Here is a 20,728-nt window from a genome sequence, read left to right as displayed (position 1 = left end):
AGTTTGTTATAATCTCTGTTCTTTTACATTTGCTGAGGAGTGCTTTACTTCCAACTATGTGGTCAATTTTGGAATAAGTGCAATGTGGTGCTGAGAAGAATGTAGATTCTGTTGATTTGGGGTGGAGAGTTCTGTAGATGTCTATTAGGTCTGCTTGGTGCAGAGTTGAGTTCAATTCCTGGATATGCTTGTTAACTTTCTGTCTCATTGATCTGTCTAATGTTGACAGTGGGGTGTTAAAGTCTCCCATTATTATTGTATGGGAGTCTAAGTCTCTTTGTAAGTCTCTAAGGACTTGCTTTATGAATCTGGGTGCTCCTGTATTGGCTGCATATATATTTAGGATAGTTAGCTGTTCCCGATGAATTGATCCCTTTACCATTATGTAATGGCCTTCTTTGTCTCTTTTGATCTTTGATGGTTTAAAGTCTGTTTTATCAGAGACTAGGATTGCAACCCCTGCTTTTTTGTGTTTTCCATTTTCTTGGTAGATCTTCCTCCATCCCTTTATTTTGAGCCTATGTGTGTCTCTGCATGTGAGATGGGTCTCCTGAATACAGCAAACTGATGGGTCTTGACTATCCAATTTGCCTGTCTGTGTCTTTTAATTGGACCATTTAGTCCATTTACATTTAAGGTTAATATTGTTATGTGTAAACTTGATCCTGTCATTATATTAGCTGGTTATTTTGCTCGTTAATTGATGCAGTTTCTTCTTAGCATCGATGGACTTTACATTTTGACATGTTTTTGCAGTGGCTGGTACCTGTTCTTTTCCATGTTCAGTGCTTCCTTCAGGATCTCTTGTAGGGCAGGCGTGGTGGTGACAAAATCTCTCAGCATTTGTTTGTCTGCAAAGGATTTTATTTCTCCTTCACTGATGAAACTTAGTTTGGCTGGATATGAAATTCTGGGTTGAAAATTCTTTTCTTTAAGAATGTTGAATATTGGCCCCCACTCTCTTCTGGCTTGGAGAGTTTCTGCCGAGAGATCTCTTGTTAGTCTGATGGGCTTCCCTTTGTGTGTAACCCAACCTTTCTCTCTGGCTGCCCTTAACATTTTTTCCTTCATTTCAACTTTGGTGAATCTGACAATTACGTGTCTTGGAGTTGCTCTTCTCGAGGAGTATCTTTGTGGCGTTCTCTGTATTTCCTGAATTTGAATGTTGGCCTGCCTTACTACGTTGGGGAAGTCCTCCTGGATGATATCCTGCAGTGTTTTCCAAGTTGGTTACATTTTCCCCGTCACTTTCAGGCAAACCAATCAGACGTAGATTTGGTCTTTTCACATAATCCCATATTTTTTGAAGGCTTTGTTGATTTCTTTTCTTTTTTCTCTACACTTCTCGCTTCATTTCATTCGATCTTCAATCACTGATACTCTTTCTTCCAGTTGATCGAGTCAGTTACTGAAGCTTGTGCATTTGTCACATAGTTCTTGTGTTATGGTTTTCATCTCTATCAGTTCTTTTAAGGACTTCTCTGCATTGATTATTCTAGTTATCCATTCATCCATTCTTTTTTCAAGGTTTTTAGTTTCTTTGCACTGGTTACGTAGTTCCTCCTTTAGCTCTGAGAAGTTTGATCGACTGAAGACTTCTTCTCTCAACTCATCAAAATCATTCTCCATCCAGCTTTGTTCCATTGCTGGCGATGAGCTGCGTTCCTTTGGAGGGGGAGATGTGCTCTGATTTTTTGATTTTCCAGCTTTTCTGCACTGCTTTTTCCCCATCTTTGTGGTTTTATCTGCCTTTGGTCTTTGATGGTGGTGACATACTGATGGGGTTTTGGTGTGGGTGTCCTTTCTGTTTGTTAGTTTTCCTTCTAACAGTCAGGACCCTCAGCTGTAGGTCTGTTGGAGTTTGCCTGGGTATCAGCAGCAGAGGCTGCAGAAGATAGAATATTGCTGAACAGCGAGTGTTGCTGTCTGATTCTTGCTCTGGAAGCTTCGTCTCAGGGGTGTACCCAGCCGTGTGAGGTGTGACGTGTTGGTCTGCACCTAGTCAGGGATGTCTCCCAGTTAGGCTACTCAGGGGTCAGGGACCCACCTGAGCAGGCAGTCTGTCTGTTGTCAGATCTCAACCTCCTTGCTGGGAGATCCACTGCTCTCTTCAAAGCTGTCAGATGGGCATTTACCTCTGCCGAGGTTTCTGCTGCTTTTTGTTTAGCTACGCCCTGTCCCCAGAGGAGGAGTCTACAGAGGCAGGCCGGCCTCCTGGAGCTGCAGTGGGCTCCACCCAATTCGAGCTTCCCAGTTGCTTTGTTTACCTACTTAAGCCTCAGCAATGGCGGGCGCCCCTCCCCCAGCCTCGCTGCTGCCTTGCAGTTAGATCTCAGACTGCTATACTACAATGAGGGAGGCTCCGTGGACGTGGGACCCTCTGGGCCAGGTGTGGGATATAATCTCCTGGTGTGCTGTTTGCTAAGACCCTTGGTAATGTGCAGTATTAGGGTGGGAGTTACCCGATTTTCCAGGTGTTGTGTGTCTCAATTTCCTTTGGCTAGGAAAAGGGATTCCCTTCCCCCTTGTGCTTCCCAGGTGAGGCGATGCCTCGCCCTGCTTCAGCTCTCATTGGTCGGCCTGCACCCGCGGACCAGTGCCAACTGTCCGACACGCCCCAGTGAGATGAACCCAGTACCTCAGTTGAAAATGCAGAAATCACCCGTCTTCTGTGTCGCTCATGCTGGGAGCTGGAGGCTGGAGCTGTTCCTAATCGGCCATCTTCAAGTTCAGGAATATTAAGCATGTTCATACTGCTGTGAACAGATCTTCAGAACTTTTTCACCTTGTAAATCTGAAACTTTATGCCCCTTAACCCCTTATCCTAAGTCCCTGGTAACCACCATTCTGCTTTCTCTGAGTCTGATTACTTTAGATACCTCATACAACTGAAATAATGCAGTATTTGGCTTTTTTGTGACTGGCTTATTTCATTTTGTATAATGTCCTCAAGTTCATCCTGTAGCAAGTGACTGGGTTTCCTTCCTTTTTAAGGCAGAATAATACTCCATTTGGTAGATATAACACAACTGGTTATCTGTTCATCCATGTATCACATTTTTTAAACAGCCTACTGAGGTATAATTCATTCCCTTCACTAGTCTTCAATACTCTGCTGTAAACAAGAGATCTCTCTTATCAGCTCATTTATTGATTATCACTATAGATTCATATGTTTTCTTTTGTTGTCATTTTTTTGGAGATAGAGTCGCCCAGGCTGGAGTGCAATGGTGCAATGTTGGCTCACTGCAACCTCTGCCTCCCAGATTCAAGTGAGTCTCTTGCCTCAGTCTCCTGAGTAGCTGGGTCTACAGGCATGCACCACCACACCTGGCTAATTTTTGTATTTTTAGTAGAGACGAGGTTTCACCATGTTGGCCACGCTGGTCTTGAACTCCTGACCTCAAGTGATCCACCCATCTGGCCTCCCAGAGTGCTGGGGTTACAGGTGTGAGTCAGTGGACCTGGCCTGATTCATATGTTTTCAGTGGTTTATAATCACCACTGAACGTACTGATTTTGGTGCTCACACTGTTCCTGTGTTGGCCAGTGGAAGCCCTTTCAGGCTGACTTCTGAATCCTTGTGATATCAGTATCTTAAATTTTGAAATAATTTCTGACTTATAGAAAGACTACAGAAGTTAATACAAAATACTACTATACATTCTTCACTTAGGTTTCCAAAATGTTACCATGTTTGCTTTATACTCATATTCTCTCTCTTCCCCACCTCCCCATCATATACATATAAATTTCTTCTGAACTGCAGTAGTTGAAGTAGCAGACGTGATACCCCTCTGCCACTAAATATTCATTGCCTATCTCCTAAAAACAAGGACATTCTTTTACATAATTACAGTACAAGTTAAAATCAGGAAATTAACATTGCCATAGGACCATTATCTACTGTAGACCTTATTCAGAGTTTGTTAATTATCCCACTAATGTCTCAATTTCATTTTAGTTTTTCGTAGTCTAGGATCCAATCCAGGATCGCACATTGCATTTAGTAAAGTCTCTTTAGTCTCTTTTAATCTGGAACAGTTCCTCAATCTTTTGAGTCTCATGACCTTGACATTTTTGCAGTGTGTAGGTCATTTATTTTGAATATTCCTTGCATTTGGGTTTAGCTAACGTTTTTTCATAATTAGACCCAGATTATGCATTTTGGCAGGGCTACCAGTGCAGGAATGGTGTTGTGCCTTAGTAAATCCTATCAGGGGGTGCATGATATCTGTTTTGTTTCACTCCTGGTGATGTTAAACCTGATCATTTGGTTATGGTGGTATCTGCCATGTTTCTCCATTACAAAATGACTATTGTATCTTTCCCTTTGTAATTAGTAAGTATCTTGTGGGAGCTGTTTTGAAATACTGTAAATGGTTTGTTTTTTACTGAAGTTTTGCCCACTAATTTAGCATTCACTGATCATTCTTCCATGAAATACTTAGTACTGTAGTTGTTGCCAAATGGTGATTTTCTATTTCCTCATTGCCTCTGTATTTACGAGTTAGTGTTCTACTGAATGGGAAAGCTTTCCCTTTTTCCCTACTTATTTACTTATTCATTGATATCAGTGTGGACTCCTGGCATCTATTTTATTCTTCCCAGTACTCTGAGGTCAGCCAGTAGGGAAAATCCTGAATTCCAAGCAAATCACAGATTTCACACTGGCAGGTTCAGAATACAGCCATCCCTCAGGGATTCAGAGAACTTATAGTTATACTTTTCTTTTTAAAAACCAGCTAAAACAAGTTGTGCTTAATCATTTAAAACAGACACTATAAAGTAAATAAATTTCAGAAACGAACACAAAAAAGCAAAGGCAGTATTTACCTATAATTCTTGAGGCTGATTTTCGAGGAAAAATTTAGGGGGAAAAAAGAAAAAAACTCTAACCAAGAAGGTACAATAAAACTAAACTTAAGAATTTAACAGGCTGGGCACAGTGACTCATGCCTCTAATCCCAGCACTTTGGGAGGCCGAGGCGGGTGGATCACGAGGTCAGGAGTTCAAGACCAGCTTGGCCAACATGGTGAAACCCCGTCTCTACTAAAAATACAAAAATTAGCTGAGCGTGGTGGCATGCACCTGTCGTCCCAGCTACTTGAGAGGCTGAGGCAAGGAGAATCACTTGAACCCGGGAGGCGGAGGTTGCAGTTAACTGAGATCATACCATTGCCCTCCAGTCTGGGCGACAGAGCAAGACTCCGTCTCAAAATAAAAAGCAAGAACAAACAAAAAAAAAATTTAATAAAATCGATTTTTTTTTTTTGGAGACCGAGTTGTGCTCTGTCACCAAGGCTGGAGTGCAGTGGCATGATCTTGGCTCACTGCAACCTCCACCTCCAGGGTTCAAGCAATTCTCCTGTCTCAGCCTCCCGAGTAGCTGGGATTACAGGTATGCCATGACACCTGGCTAATTTTTGTATTTTTTTGGTTAGGGACGGTTTTCGCCATGTTGTCCAGGCTGGTCTGAGACTCCTGACCTCAAGTGATCCACCTGCCTTGGAGTCCTAAAGTGCTGGGATTACAGGCATGAACCACCGTGCCCAGCCATAAGATTGAAAATTTTAACAACTTTAAAATTCATTCATTAAGAGCCTCACTTCATTAGTCATTAAGGAAGTGCAAATTTAAAGCAAAATGGAATCCAAGACCTACCTACTACAATGGCTAAAATGAAACAGAAAAGAAAATCCCTAATTGACAAGGGTGTTAAATAACTAGAATCTAAAAACCTGTGTGTAGGAGTGTAAATTGGTACTACTACTTGGAAAACTGGCAGTTTCTACTAAAACTTAACATACATATGCAATTCCACTCCTAAGTACATACCCAACAGAAACGTATCCATCCATTGACTAAAATATATGCTAATGAGCGTTACTGTGATACTGTTAATAATACACCAGAATGGGATTTGCGCTGGCATTCCCTGGGGTTGGGGGGGTGTGAATAGTGACTGGAAGGGTGTCAGGGTATCATGCATGAGGGGAGCTTCAGAGGAGTAGTCACGTTTTTTTGTTTTTGTTTTTGAGACAGGGTCACACTCTGTTGCCCAGGCTGGAGTGCAGTGCTGCAATCTTGGCTCACTGCAACTTCTGCCTCCCGGGTTCAAGCAATTCTTATGCCTCAGCCTCCTGAGTAGCTGGGATTACAGATGTGCGTCACCACATCCGGCTAATTTTTTTTTTTTTTAAAAGTAGAGACGGGGTTTCACCGTGTTGGCCAGGCTGGTCTTGGACTCCTGACCTCAGGTGATCTGCGCACCTCGGCCTCCCAAAGTGCTTGAATTACAGGCGTGACCATACCCAGTCACGTTCTACTTCTTGATGCTGATATTGTTTATGAGCATATTTACTTTATGAAAATTAATTACATTTAATTTGGGCTTTTTCTCTCTGTATAGAATTCATTTTCTGCTTGCTATCCTGTAAGAATCTCTGGAAGCAGTAATAGTATACACAAGGAAAGCCTCTATAAAAGATGTAACTGACAGACCTTTATTTCCCATTGTGACTGATGAATATAAAACTGTCTTATATTTGCATAATGCTGTACAATATTTACATACTTTTCAGGACTCCTCAACAGCTGCAATGAAGGAGGTCAGGTATTATCTTAGTGACATCTATTCTTCTGGCATAATGACTAATAGTGCCCCAGTTTACTCTCAAGTATCCTGATATAATGATGAATCATATGGTTACCACTTTACAGATAAGGATACAAGAGCCCGAGGTTAAATGACTTGCCCAGTATCACTCATTAGTAGGTGTTACACCCAGGACTCAAAGCCAGATTTTGACTACTTCAGGGTACTCAGAAACAGAACTGGACACACTGAGTGACGACTTTCACTCTGCCCTGATCCTTGGGGCTCTGGATCCCCACACCCCAAACCCCAGCCCTCTGGTCCTGTGCTGAGTGTTACTGTGACGTGAAAGAGGACTGCCTTCCACCCTCCGCACTGTGACTCTGGTTTCACGTCCAGCTCTTAAGACTGTCCCCTGGGTCTCAACCCTGCCTTCTCAACTCCTTGGCTTTCAAGGGCCTAGACTTCTGAGATGACCCACTGTCTGTGCCACTGTGCATTATTTATTAGTCCCAACCCTCAGCCCAAATGTACACTCGAATATCTGCCACAGTGCAACTTGTAGAATCTTGAGAAATAAAATTTTCCAGTCTCCATAAGGAGATGTGAGCGATCTGATGAACAAGACGTTGTACCTGAGATATAATGCATACTGTAAAATGCACACATCAAAAAATTTTAAAGTGCACATGGAAAAGACATTAACAACTATAAACCAAAAGGACAATGTTGGGTGTGGTAATGTGGTAGGTAGAAGTTTTTTTCCTTATATTATTATTTTTGTAATACCACTTTTATAATAAACATAAATCAACTTGAAGCAGTGTTTACAAATGTCATTTCTTACTTGATATGAACAAGTTTACTTTTAAACCTTATCTGAGAGTCTTCTATAAGTGATCTTAAATGTTCTATGAAGACCACAGTATTGCTTGCCTTTTCACTTTTAACTCAATTCCTTTCTCAGAGCAGCATACAATCTTTTAAATATAGGCATCTCATCAAAGCAGAAGTTATCTGTATTTGCCTTTCAAAATTATCCTAAACCAGGAGCAGTGGTTCATGCCTATAAAACCAGTGTTCTCGGAGGCTGAGGTGGGAGAATCACTTGAGCCCAGGAGTTCCAGACCAGCCTGGGCAACATAGGGAAACCCTAGTCTCTACCAATATTAATAATAATAATACTTCTTAAGGGGATTATAGTTGATAGATTATTGTCAGTTTTCTTAAAATTTTTTTAATTCAAAAGAAGCACCTACTTCAAAATCTTAAATGTGGTACAAAAACGATTTCAAAACTGAAACTCTTTAATGTGTTTTTTTCTTTTTTAATAGCCCCCAACAATGGTAATCAAGACATGTCAGCCTGGTTCAATCTATTTGCAGACTTGGATCCACTTTCAAACCCAGATGCTATCGGACACTCAGATGATGAACTCCTTAATGCTTGACTGAAGTTGTAATGTCACTTCAGTGGCCTTGAGACATCAATTTTGCAACACATTTCCTTTGTGGAAAAGAGTTTATATTGTAACCCACACACAAAAGCATGGTGTTTGTGAATATAACACCTGTCAGCCAACTTTAGACAGATGGTAAAGACCACATTTGAATAGGTTAAGTACATCTTTCATATCTTGGATTTGCAGCTGTTGGTACTATGTGGAAAATATTAGAAACTTCTATGTGGAAAATATTAGAAAACTATGGAGTCTGCAATATTTAGATACTGAAACTTATGTCAAAATAACGGCTAGGAGTAATTCTGTCAATATGGAGTTGAGCTTATTTCTTTGGAAACCCTTTTAAGTTGCCTTGCTGGCTGTGAGAATTTTATGTGTGGATAAAAAAAGATAGCATGTAAATTGGATTGTGGTTTGGGGTCAGTTTTTAAATAAAATAGTAACAAGGAGGATTTTCTGTTTTCGAAAACAGCATTAGAACCAGACCAGCTTTGTTTTGGGTTAGAGAGATAGAATAAGATTTGAGAGCTTAGTTTGCTTTAATGAAATCACAGAGAAACTTGATACTTGTTTTTCTTCATTTGGAGGCTAAAATGTAATGTTTTTTCATTCATACAAAATAATGGACACTCCCTAATTCCATTATTAAATCTTGAAGGGGAAATAGCAGGATAATTAATTTGCTAAGCCCATTCTCTGTAGAAACAGAAAATCTTCCCATCTCCTAAACCTCAGAATGCACAGTAATACTTAAGGCTTGTACAAGTGTCTTCAGACCCACTTTTTCATACATTTGCGATATGGTATTATGCAGTATTTATATTATTTCTGAAAATAAAATGAGGGGGAAGAATATTCCCTAAGCAACTGGCAATATTATTCCTGATACACCTAGAAATTTCTATCTGAATGAGGAGACACTTATGAACACCTTATCCTTACATATATTTGCATACTTACCCCATATTTTGTGACATAATTTAACCCAGAATACTTTCTGGCAGACATACAGAAAGCTCTGTGTGATCAATAAGGGAGTGTCTCATTTTTCTACTTCCCTCTTTTTGTGGGTGACATCATCTGAGGCTCTATTTGATTACTAAGCAAAATCTGTTACCCCTACAGGGTTTAGAACCTAAGTATTAGAGAGGAAGGCTATTTAATGGAAGTTAGTGTAAGCTGATAAAAACATAGCTATTGTACATGCACATCAATCACTCAATTTCCTGTCCTTTTTTCTTGCCTACCCTTTAATTCTGAAGCAATTTCCCAAGTGTTTTGCATCCACTCCATTGCATTTCCATAAGAAGACATTTTGAATAAGTTATTCACAGTAGTTTCCATGTGCTCTTAGTTCTATTCTAAACAGGCTTATTTAGAAGAGGATTGCTTGTAATGTTTGTCATGGTACATAGAAAACATTGGACCAGAGTAGGTAAAATGCAGTCCACGTCCCATCCATAGCCATCTATAATAGTAACTGCCCACAAGCTCTCCGGAAAACTACTACAATGGCCAAGTACAGTATAGGCTGGAAAGACCTTATTAGAAACACTGACTCAGAAAAAAGGTATGAAGTCTTTCCATAAAATCTTTTCACAATATTTCTCCTATTTCTTTAGATTTTAATGAGCCATTACTTATCTCTTCAGAAGCATTTTTTAAGTCTTCCTTTATACTCAGTGAAATTTCCCAGAATGCAATACCGTCATTGTTCTGCCAAGTTCCAATCACCAAGATCATGATTATGAATCCCAATCTGAATTCTGTACCCATGGTGACTCTGGTGCTCTCAACTTTTGAGTGCCTCAAAAAATGCTAAATCTTTGTCCGGGCATGGTGGCTCATGCCTGTAATCCCAGCACTTTGGGAGGCCAAGGCAGGTGGAACATTTGAGGTCATGAGTTCGAGACCCAGCCTAGCCAACATGGTGAAACCCTGTCTCTACTAAAAATACAAAAATTAGCCAGGTGTGGTGGTGCATGCCTGTAATCCCAGCTACTCGGGAGAAGAACTGCTTGAACCCAGGAGGCGGAGGTTGCAGTGAGCCGAGATTGCACCACTGCACTCCAGCCTGGGTGACAGAGCAAGACTCCGTCTCAAAAAAAAAAAAGCTAACTTTATGTCTTGAGAGTTTGTACCATTTTTCTTTGTAGTGGTCACCTTGCTAATGCATTAGTTCTGAGAGATTTATCTCCCTCACGTGTGTGCAGGGAAGTCCCTGTTATCTGATACAGATACTTTAACAAGCAGACAAAGCAGAAGTCCAAAGCCCATACTAGGAACACCCTAAATTTTCCAAAAGCAAAGGTTCTCCCGAAATGGAGACATACCAGGGACTGTTATTATTCAGTTACTAGTTTCTATAACATTTCTTCTTTCAACAGAGTATGTGTTTCCCTTTTAACCCAGAGCAACATTAACTTCCTTAGCAAGTCCAGTTCTAACTTCCAACAAGTCCAACCACTATTTTTGAAGAGCATATCAATAACTTTATTAAGACGAAGGCAACCACATTTGTATTTTCTCAAGATTAGTTATTTGAAGCTCAGCAGTTTTTGTGGTCAGAAAGAAATTTTGCTCTATTAAACCAATATTGCTAATATAAAAAACCACCACACTGAAGAAAGGAGGGAAAGGATGGGAAAAGCACAGAACAGAGAATGACTGGTTGCTTTTTGTCTCGATCTAGATAATCCACATTCAATAAGAAGTAAATTAATTATCCTTAACCAATGGTAGGCTGAGACCAACCCTCAAAATAGGTATTTTGTTATGTTAAATGGGGAGAAATATCTATACTTTATTTTATACTGGATAAGAATATGTTTAAGTCTAAAGACGGGCTAAACTTTGCCTAGTGTGTCTACAACCATTTTTTAGGAGAGGCAGGAATATCAGGGCATAATAAGATCAGATTGGTGTAATTTTGTATGTTTTTGAAATCCTTAATTGTAGAACCTTGATAGGATTAGAAACAAACTGTATTTCAACAAACAGGTTTCAGTATTTGCACATTGAAAAAGTGTTTTGTATTTCAACTATAAATATTTCGCATATCTGTATAGACCATCTAGAAATGTAGAGGTCTTACAGCGTTAGAACGAAGGAAGTTTAAACGTGCTCCGTCTATTTTTCTGAGCCTCTTTTAATAAAGATTGCAAGATGGCATAAAACAAAAGTTTGTTTCCTGAAGTGTTTAATACAATTATTGTTTTCCTATTCAAAAACTTGGGTTTTACCTCAAGATCATAGTATTAGGAAAGTACATTTAGTTGATATGGACATGGGAGAATGAAAATAAAACCAGGGCAATTAATATCCTTGTGAGGCCAGGCGCGGTGGCTCATGCCTATGTAATCCCAGCACTTTGCGAGGCCAATACAGGCAGATCACTTGAAGTCAGGAGTTTGAGACCACCCTGGTCAACATGGTGAAACCCTGTCTCTATTAAAAATATAAAAATTAGCCAGGCATGGTGGCAGATGCCTGTAATCCCAGCTACTTGGGAGGCTGAGGCAGGAGAATCGCTTGAACCCGGGAGGCGGAGGTTGCAGTGAGCAGATATCGGGCCATGCAGTCCAGCCTGGGTTACAGAGTGAGACCCTGTCTCAACCAAAAAAAAAAAAAAAAAAGAAAATCCTTGTGAGATGAATTCCTTCTGATTTATATCATATAGAAAGGGACTATGTAAGATATAGGAAATAATATAATGTACGTTATTTGTGTAAATACTTTCAGTAACAAAAACTATCAAATATCAAAAATCTGAGCCTAGACACAAACAATTAAATATAAGCCATAGTATGTAACCTGACTTATTGAAGGCAAGAATAAAAAGAAGAGAGCCAGAATTAATTCAGTTATTTTTGTCTTCCATAGCATTGGCAGGGCCCTGCATTTCTCTACCTTAAGCAATGAAGCAGTCCCAGAATTTTGGAATATAGAAATTAGGAAGGAAAAACGAACTTTTAAAATATGAATTCAGTAGAACTGAAAGTAATGCATTTCATGCAACAGTAAAGTGTTTAAACATGGCAAAGAAAACTATGGGACAAGAAGAGAAGAAAAATGGTTGGTCAGGATGGGTCACATCCAGAAGACCAACATAAACTATTTTCCATCTTTTTCTGTACTGTTTAAAAGACTACTAAAGAGTTCAAAACAAACTATCCTTGGCATTTAAAGTCAAGACATGATTCCTCACTCAGTGGTGTAAATCAACCACTCATTGGCCAAAGAGTAAATACAAAAAGGAGATGAAGTTCTGACTGGTGTCGTGGGTGAGATTTTACAGTGTATGTTTTTACATTTGTAGTGTAGGTTTTAAACTTCCGGTTTTCTTGCTGCCTCAGCATCTCCACAAACAGGCTGTGAGCACCTGGCCCAGTGTGATATGGGCGGCCCCCGCCCCAGGTTTCCCTTGCTACCTTGCCCATGACCTAGTAACATTTAAACGCACCAGTGAAGTTCTCACTTTTTCTCGTGTGCTTCTCCCTGACCCAAAGGCTCCTGCCCATGTCTTAGGCCTCTCCGCTCCCCACCTGCTTGGCTGAGCCCCCTCCCATGTGACCCCCTCTCAGCATGCAGTGACTGTCTCTCTAGGACCTGTGAGTGTATTACAACATTTTTTTCTGTGTCTCTCCTGTGATCTCTCTTGTGGCTAAACCTCACTGACCATAACCTAAAAAAACATGAAAGAAAAAGTTGTTTCTTTTTTCTCATTTTAAAGTAGTATCTTCTAGAAGAAAAAAATCAGCCATAGCACTACCATCTAGGAATAACCACTACTAACATATTTTTGGTTATTTTTTTTGTAGTGCCTTCAAGCACACATTTGAATTGTGATCCAGATGATTTTACTGTCCCCTCTCTCTTAAATGGGCATACCAAGTCACAGAGATTTAAAAACCAATTACAGGCCAGGTGCGGTGGCTCACACCTGTAATCCCAGCACTCCAGGAGGCTGAGGCAGGTAGATCACCTGAGGTTGAGAGTTCGAGACCAGCCTGGCCAGCATGCTGCAACCCCGTCTCTACTAAAAATACAAAATACAAAAATTAGCCAGGCGTGGTGGCAGCTGCCTGTAATCTCAGCTACTGGGGAGGCTGAGGCAGGAGAATTGCTTGAACCCAGGAGGTGGAGCTTGCAGTGAGCCAAGATTGCCTACCACACTCCAGCCTGGGCAACAGAGCGAAACTCCGTCTCAAAACAAAACAAAAACAAAAACAAAAAAACCCAACTATGTAAGTCTTTCCCTCAAAAAAGCCAGGTGAATTTAAAAATCCACCAGAAATGTGACTGTAACAGTTTTTGCCTCTCTAAAAGATATGCTCCCCAAATTAAAGAGTATTTCTTTTTATTTTTTGCAGCTATAGCAACATTAAAAACCAAAGAGTTTGAGAATGTCTGTCACCAATGTGCTTGATCATTCTTTTGGCCCTCTGAACTACGCTGCCAGCAGCTGTAGCAATGAAGAGGATCACAAAGAACAAGGCAGCGTGGCCCAATGTCACATAATCTGCAGTGACTCCAACATCTTATTTTATCAGTGTCACTGGTGCAAGCAAAATAGCAGTAAGACTTTGTGATTAACTCTGAATTCCAGAGTCGGACTTGGTTCAAAGCCAGTCTCTGAAATTTCCCAGATGTGTGACCGTGGAAAAGTTAACCTAATTCCAATTTTGTTATCTGTATGATAGTAAAAATAGCAGTACCCAGCTTCAAAGGGTTATTATAAAGATTAGGGTAAAAGTAATATGTAAAGTGTCTGATATTTGGTAAGCTATCAATAGGCATTATCAATTTTTATTACAATTTCAGTTTATCTTTGACAATTTTAAACTTTACAGGCTAAAATGAATTTTATGAGAACACTTTCCATGACCAAAAACCACTGGCTCCCCCATGGAATGAATAAACTTACCCAATATGAAGGCAGATAATGTCTGCTTACAGTTTCATGTCTTCATATTTTCTAAGTGATAGCACTATTGTCAGCATTTCCTTAATCACACAAATAAAACAGGTTCACAAAGGTGACTTCTTGGCCCAAGATCCCATGAACATTAAGTATCAGAGCCAGAACTAGCACCCAAATTGTGGCCCTAAATCTAGGACTTTCTCTATTTCTCCTCTCAATTATCCCAACAATCTAAAAAATAGTTACTTAAGATATAGAATTGAGACAAATGGTTATACTCCTGGTTTTTAACTATCAGAGCCTCCAAGATAGTCTTCTATAAAACAATGATTCAGCAGGACTAATCCACACTACTGCATAAAATCAAAGTTAGAACATTGGAGATAAATTCTCAATTTGAGGATGATGCAAAATGATGAAAGAGAATTATTCTGGTTTTTGGTTTTATAAAACCTAGACATTTTGGAGCTACGTATTAAAGGGAAGTAGAAACAATGTCTTGAAGACTCCAGTCTCATTTCTGCATTAAGATACCAGACAAACCTAAAAGCTGTAGATACAGCAATATTCTTCATATTGTTTTAATACAACCTTCAGTAAGAAATACTTTTTATACGACAAGCTAGGACATATGTATATACATCTAACAAAAAGTTTTACACGTGAAAAATATTCTCCTTATGTACGAATATACTTATGTTTTCTGTTCTGTTTCTTGTTTTAAAAGTTGGTTGAACCCATTTAATTCATTTCAAGACCCAAACAGTTGGGAAAACACTGAATCAAAGAGCTACAAAGGCTATTGGCATTATCATACTAAAATATATTTTAAAAGCACACCTAATCTTAGCAAAGGAAAAAAACCAGTATCTGTTACACATTAGCAGGGAAAGTACTACGAAGAAGAGACTACAAGGACTGTATTTCACATATTTGCTCTCCTCAACCTCTTTAAAGGTGGGTGTGGGGGAACACTGAGAAAGAAAGGGAGAAAACTTTACGTGCCAATTTTAGAATTCTCTTTGCATTTGATACTATGTTAAATTACTGTGTAAATACATTAGCTATCCTCAAACTCTGGTTAACTTTTTTGCTCAGAAATAATATTTCAAAAATGTTAACAGGTTAGGCACAATGGCTCACACCTATAATCCCAGCACTTTGGGAGACAGAGGTGGATCACTTGAGGCCAGGAGTTCGAGACCAGCCTAAGCAATGTGGCAAGACCTTGTCTCTATGAAAAAAAAAATTAAATAATTTTATATAAAAATTAGCCAGGCATGGTGGCACATACCTGTGGTCCCAACCACTTGGGAGGCAGAGGCGGCAGGATCCCTTGAGCCCAGCACTTTGGGAGGCAGAGATGGGAGGATCACTTGAGGCCAGGAGTTTGAGACCCGCCTAGGCAATGTGACAAGACCTTGTCTCTACGAAAATAAATAAAATAAATTTATATAAAAATTAGCCAGGCATGGTGGCAAAATTACTGTGACGTATGTCACTTAAAATGTGTCCCTACTTTCTAAGTTATTACAATGTAGCCTTCTGACCAGCTCTGTTGTGTGGATACAGACAAAACCCCCAAAACTCAACAACGGTCCCCTGAAACTGAACGACTGTCTTGCATATATAAGACACTGTCACAAAGAAAGAATGTGGCTGAATTACCAAGAATTAACAAAACAAAAAAACTCCTCTTTATGTACTTTATATTGAATTTAGGTAACTGCCCCAGCTAAGTTACCTCTAACAAAACTGTGAAGCAGTGAATTCCTCACACACGGGTATCTCTCTCTGCTGCTTAGATGTCAATGTGTGCCTAGCACTTACCCCAAAGAGCAGGTACCTTCAGTTCTAGGTCAAGTGAGGGGTAGCAAGGAACCTGCTGCTGAACACAAACACATTTTTCTATTAGTTTGAGAAAAACAATGTACCACTTAAAAGCTAAATAACCAGTCCAAAAAGAAATGTAATTGAATTTGGACAATATTCATAAAAATTCACAGAAAAAAACTCAAGAAGAACAGACTTTATTTTTAACATAAAAGTTCTATTTTCTTGTGAGGCAGCAACAAGTGTTCAGGTACAGGGAATACATAAGTAACAGCGTAACAATACCGATTACCATTGGAAATGCTGTTTTTTGAAAGAATTGTTAGAATAACAAAATGTTTTAAATCGTGTTTTAAAAAGAGTTACACAGCTTCCACAGAGACAAAAAATGGAGGGTTAAAAAAATTCTATTCTTCAACAAGACTGTATAAACAAAATGCTGTTCAGGGCTGCTCTGCTGATCAATTTGGTCAGAGTATAACTTAAACCTTAAAGTGCGGAGTTAAGCATTCTTAGCTTTATTTTGCAAATTCAGCACTTCCACTCATCTGGTTTTGAGACATCAAAATTCCAAGCACTAAGGAATGAATCTTAAGTTTACAATAGTAAAGTCAATGCAGTACTGGCAAATTTTCTTTTATTTTCCTTCACAAAAGAAAATCTTTATAACCCAGTCCTAGTCTTGGACATAGTGAAAGCTATAAATTCTGCCTTTTTTTACACTTTCTTTCAGTGAAAGCCAACCACTGAAAGTGGAGAAAAAGGACTTTCATGTTGTGAAATATTCCACAGTTAGCAAGAGCACCTTCTAAAAGACTGATTTGGACTGTGGTCATAAGTATGAAGTATAAGAAATATAAAACAAATTGAATAATTTCGTTGAAAAATAATCTTGACATCCATGCTCACCACGTATAACCAAAGAGGCAAAACCGGTATTTTTAAAACACAGTTGCTTACAAAAGCCATGACAAGTAATAGACTCAGTCATGATCAGAAACAGTAAATTTATATAATTTTTATCATCACAAAGAAGAAATTGTTTAAAGATTAAAAAATAACTAAGATTGACAAAGTGAATAACCAAATAGCTCCTTTCTCTGAAAGACACATGCTACCCATTTCTTTTAATGCAATGGAAGTAAATTTTTATAAAATTAAAAAATTTTAAATTATATTCCCATTGAAGCTATTCTATTTACCTTCTGTACAGTTTTCTACAGAATAACAATAATTATGGAGTGTAATTTTAGAAACCAACATTATGCATTCTATTGAGAGTGTCACATTTCACTGGAAAGCTGAAGACCCATTAAAAAAAAAAAATCAACCACCAGGGAACTAAGGGTTAAATAAAACAGCTGAATAAACCTATGGTTAATGTTTTTTCAAGACTGTGATAAAGCTTACATGCTTAAAAATTAGCCCTTTGGCACTGGCAGTTAGAGTTGTTTTGTACCTTGTACCTTTTTTTTGAAATCTCAAGCTCTATTTCTCCCAAACCCCAGGGATCTGTCTGGTTGCCATACAATTCATTTACCTGCAAATTCACATTCTCCTTACAACCAAACATTAGACTAGAAGTTCTATTTATAAGACTGTAAATAATTGTGAAACTTGTTCTTCCATTCCAATTTTAAGTTACTTTAGATTAAGGATATATGAGACTCCACAGAAAGATATGAATTGGACAAATATGCACAACAGAGCAAAAGAGAAAACCTCTGCAGCGTGGCATTCTAGTTCTAAAATGCCATTGTGACCAGCAAGGATGGAGATGGAAGAGGAACAGAAGTGCAAGGCCAGGAACACAGATTTAACAGAATTCAAGTCATCAAAAAACCAAAGTTTCTTTTTAAATAAATTGTTTTTAACTTCCTCTACCCCCATTCTGATTTCAGTTGTACCTTTTCTTCTGAACTTCTGGTACAGCAGATACTCAGTGGTGATACAGTCAAGTTATAATGCATAACAAAGGCGGCAAAATATCAAGGGTCTCAGTGAGAAAGTGTGGACCCCAAATAACTGAGCTTTTAATGACTGAGAAGCCATAACATACTAGTTCCAAATAAATTAGTTTTGGATTGAGAAACTACCAAAGTTCATCAATCCTACCATCTAAAACTTGACAGATTTATTCAAATGTTTGAATTTATCTGTTTTACCTCAATACATCTCGATTTTAAACTCAACAGGGCTTATTTTAAATTACTTAGATGTTTTAAAGGTACATGAGTATAAGAAGTCCTTTCCGAAGATTTATTGCTACCACTAGGTTTTCCTTGATAGAATATGTCTGGGTAAGCTGACATATTAACCTTCTAAACTGTATCCTTTTTATAAGGATTTAAAAACTTTTTCTGCCTATAATATGTATAGGAACAGTAAATTATTGCATTATAAAGTAGTATATGAAGATATGAAAAGGATGCTTTTATTCAGTACTGTTTACTGAAACTCACTTTTAAAAAGAGCTGTTCCTGGCCAGTGCAGTGGCTCACACCTGTAATCCCAACACTTTGGGAGGCCGAGACGAGCAGATCACCTGAGGCCGGGAGTTCGAGACCAGCCTGACCAACATGGTGAAACTCCATCTCTACTAAAAATACAAAATTAGCTGGGTGTGGTGGCACGTGCCTGTAATCCCAGCTACTTGGGAGGCTAAGGCAAGAGAATTGCTTGAACCCAGGAGACAGAGATTGTAGTGAACCGAGATCGCGCCATTGCACTCCAGCCTGGGCAACAAAAGTGAAACTCCATCTCAAAAAAAAAAAAAAAGCTGCTCCTTAATCTCACTACCATATATCCAGAAATCAAATACTGATACCATGTGATACTGGTAGTGATTTATATTAGGATGAGTCCAAATCAAAAACTGTATGGAGTTTTCAAAGGCGCTTACCATTCATACTCAAGTTCTTGTCTATTTTCCCCACTATGTGGATTGTTAGGGGGTAAATTAGCAAAATCTGTAGGCAACAAATCTCAGGGCCAACCACCACCACAAAGAAAATGTCAGTCACAGGATTCTGCGGCTACAGTTCGGATCACTATCCACCGGATTACACTCCTGGCAAACTACTAGCCCGACCAAATCCACAAGACAACAACATCACAAGGGCAAAGGAGGAAATCCATGCACAGCCATTTCAGGATCTCTTTGGGGCTATGATACAGTGATGATTAAAGGTAGAATAACACCTGTGGTGAAGGAAGGAGAGCGTGTGATATTATATATATATCACAGAAAACCAAAGGGGCTCCTTACTCTTAGCTATCAATCAACACTGGATAGTTTCCTTTCGGCTCACTGACTTTTAAATCAAGTTCCAATATGGGTGAAAACATATTAAAGCACTTGTCTTCGGACTACAATTTTTCTGACCACATGGTGAAATGTGTACAGGAGTAGTGAAGAAACAGCAGTTATACAAATATTTCACCCAAAGCACAAACTTTTGACATCAAAAAACATAAATCACATAATGTACGAATATTGCTTTTTATCTCTTTTTATATATACTTGTTCAATGCATTTACCTATCAATCCTTGTTTGGGAGAAGAACATAGTCATGAGATTAAGATTGCTGGGAAAACATCAACAATCCCTTTGGTCCCAAAGCTGAAAACAGCTGAGAAAAGCACACATCTAGAAAGGGAACAAGAAACAGAGGCCACCAAAGAAACTTTTGAACATCCTGTTTGCTATGTTTCAGAAAATGTAACATTGGTATATTATAAAATAGTCATTTTCATAGAAAAGATGGTTCTTGCAGCATCAGTCACATCTCCCTTTAGGAATCATGTTGGCAAGGATCGGGTGTGTGTGTGTGTGTGTGTGTGTGTGTGTGTGTTTTAAAGAAGTCTAATTCGAAAACAAAAACGTGATATTGTCTCTCCAAAGGTAAAGAATGAGACCTTTCTTGTTGCAATCAGTGCTTTGATAAAAAGCAGGCTAAGCACTGAGGGTTGGCGTTCACAAGTCAGGCAGAGCCATCATGGGGGATCCTTTCTTCCAGAAGCCTCACCGTCACATGTCACTGGAGAGCTGGAGCACACCACAGCTGGCCAGAAGTGCACGATGCCATCAGAGTCCAGTGATCTGAGGAGGTTTCCAATTTCCCAGAACAACAGCCACTTTGCACTGTGACCTATCCTTCAGCTTCCTCAATTGGTTCTGGTGGTGGGAGTAGAGAAGCTGATGGCATGACTGTACTTGTTCCTCGAGAGACTCGGTCTTGCTCTGTGTTTGTAGACAGGGAGGCCACAGCAATAGGCTGCAGCAGAGTGGTTGCCATGCCAGTGGTGACTGTCAGGCTGTGGCCAGAGCCCTTGAGTGTAAGATCTGGGGTGGGAAGGAGTGGCTTGAGGATGCTGACGAGGCAGAAAGCAGATCCACTTTTAGGAATGAAATTCACCTTGTTTTTGTCAGGACAATAAAAGGCTGGGATTTCATGAAGCTGTTTTGGCCTAGACACAGAACAGACAACCCAATGCTTTTAAGTCACAGAACTTTAATAAAAAAACAACAACAACAAAAAAAAAAAAAAAAACAAAAAAAAAAACTTGGAAACAAGCTCTTTTATTTTTAAAAAACAGTTAACTTACAGCACAGAAAAGGAATTTAAAACTCAAGCTCTGTCAAAAGCTTCAAACACCAAGGACCAAAGTGCTATCTGACACAGGATTCAACATATGTATCTTAGAATGCAAGAAGCCCCCATCATCAATGCTGCTTTCAGTTCCCTCAACAGCCCCGTTACCATGCAGGCGGCTCAGCCCCATGAGCACTGCATGTAATGAAGAGCTAAGACAGTCAAGGGAATAATGCATTTCCTATAGCAAAAGAAAATCTAGATGTTTAAAGACATGTATGCCTTTATGTATGGTATATTCCACGGCCATGATTT

General features: G+C 39.2%; 2 protein-coding genes across 15 annotated transcripts in view; one reads left to right on the top strand and one right to left on the bottom strand.

The window, feature by feature from the left end:
• LOC105468072 (islet cell autoantigen 1 like) overlaps window positions 1–16,230 on the top strand; it is a 101,451-nt gene extending 85,221 nt beyond the window's left edge. For 12 of the 14 annotated variants that reach the window (XM_071073209.1, XM_071073208.1, XM_071073216.1 and 9 more), the window contains one exon: window positions 7,934–8,466. In XM_071073209.1, the coding sequence (XP_070929310.1) occupies window positions 7,934–8,049 (116 nt within the window). In that variant the 3' untranslated portion in view covers window positions 8,050–8,466. Of the gene's footprint in view, window positions 1–7,933; window positions 8,467–13,433 lie in introns of those variants that run through there. The other 2 variants (XR_979274.3, XM_011718031.3) reach the window with 2 other exon arrangements.
• The window catches only part of LOC105468074 (family with sequence similarity 117 member B), a 139,811-nt gene continuing 135,081 nt past the window's right edge, over window positions 15,999–20,728 (bottom strand). Inside the window, exon 8 of the mRNA XM_011718033.3 lies at window positions 15,999–20,288. Within this exon, the coding sequence (XP_011716335.2) occupies window positions 19,970–20,288 (319 nt within the window). The 3' untranslated portion in view covers window positions 15,999–19,969. The remainder of the gene's footprint in view (window positions 20,289–20,728) is intronic.

This window comes from Macaca nemestrina, chromosome 11 (assembly GCF_043159975.1).
Source record: "Macaca nemestrina isolate mMacNem1 chromosome 11, mMacNem.hap1, whole genome shotgun sequence".
Lineage (NCBI taxonomy): Eukaryota > Metazoa > Chordata > Mammalia > Primates > Cercopithecidae > Macaca > Macaca nemestrina.
Note: the sequence above shows the minus strand (reverse complement) of the source record. Positions and strands in the feature narration are given on the sequence as shown.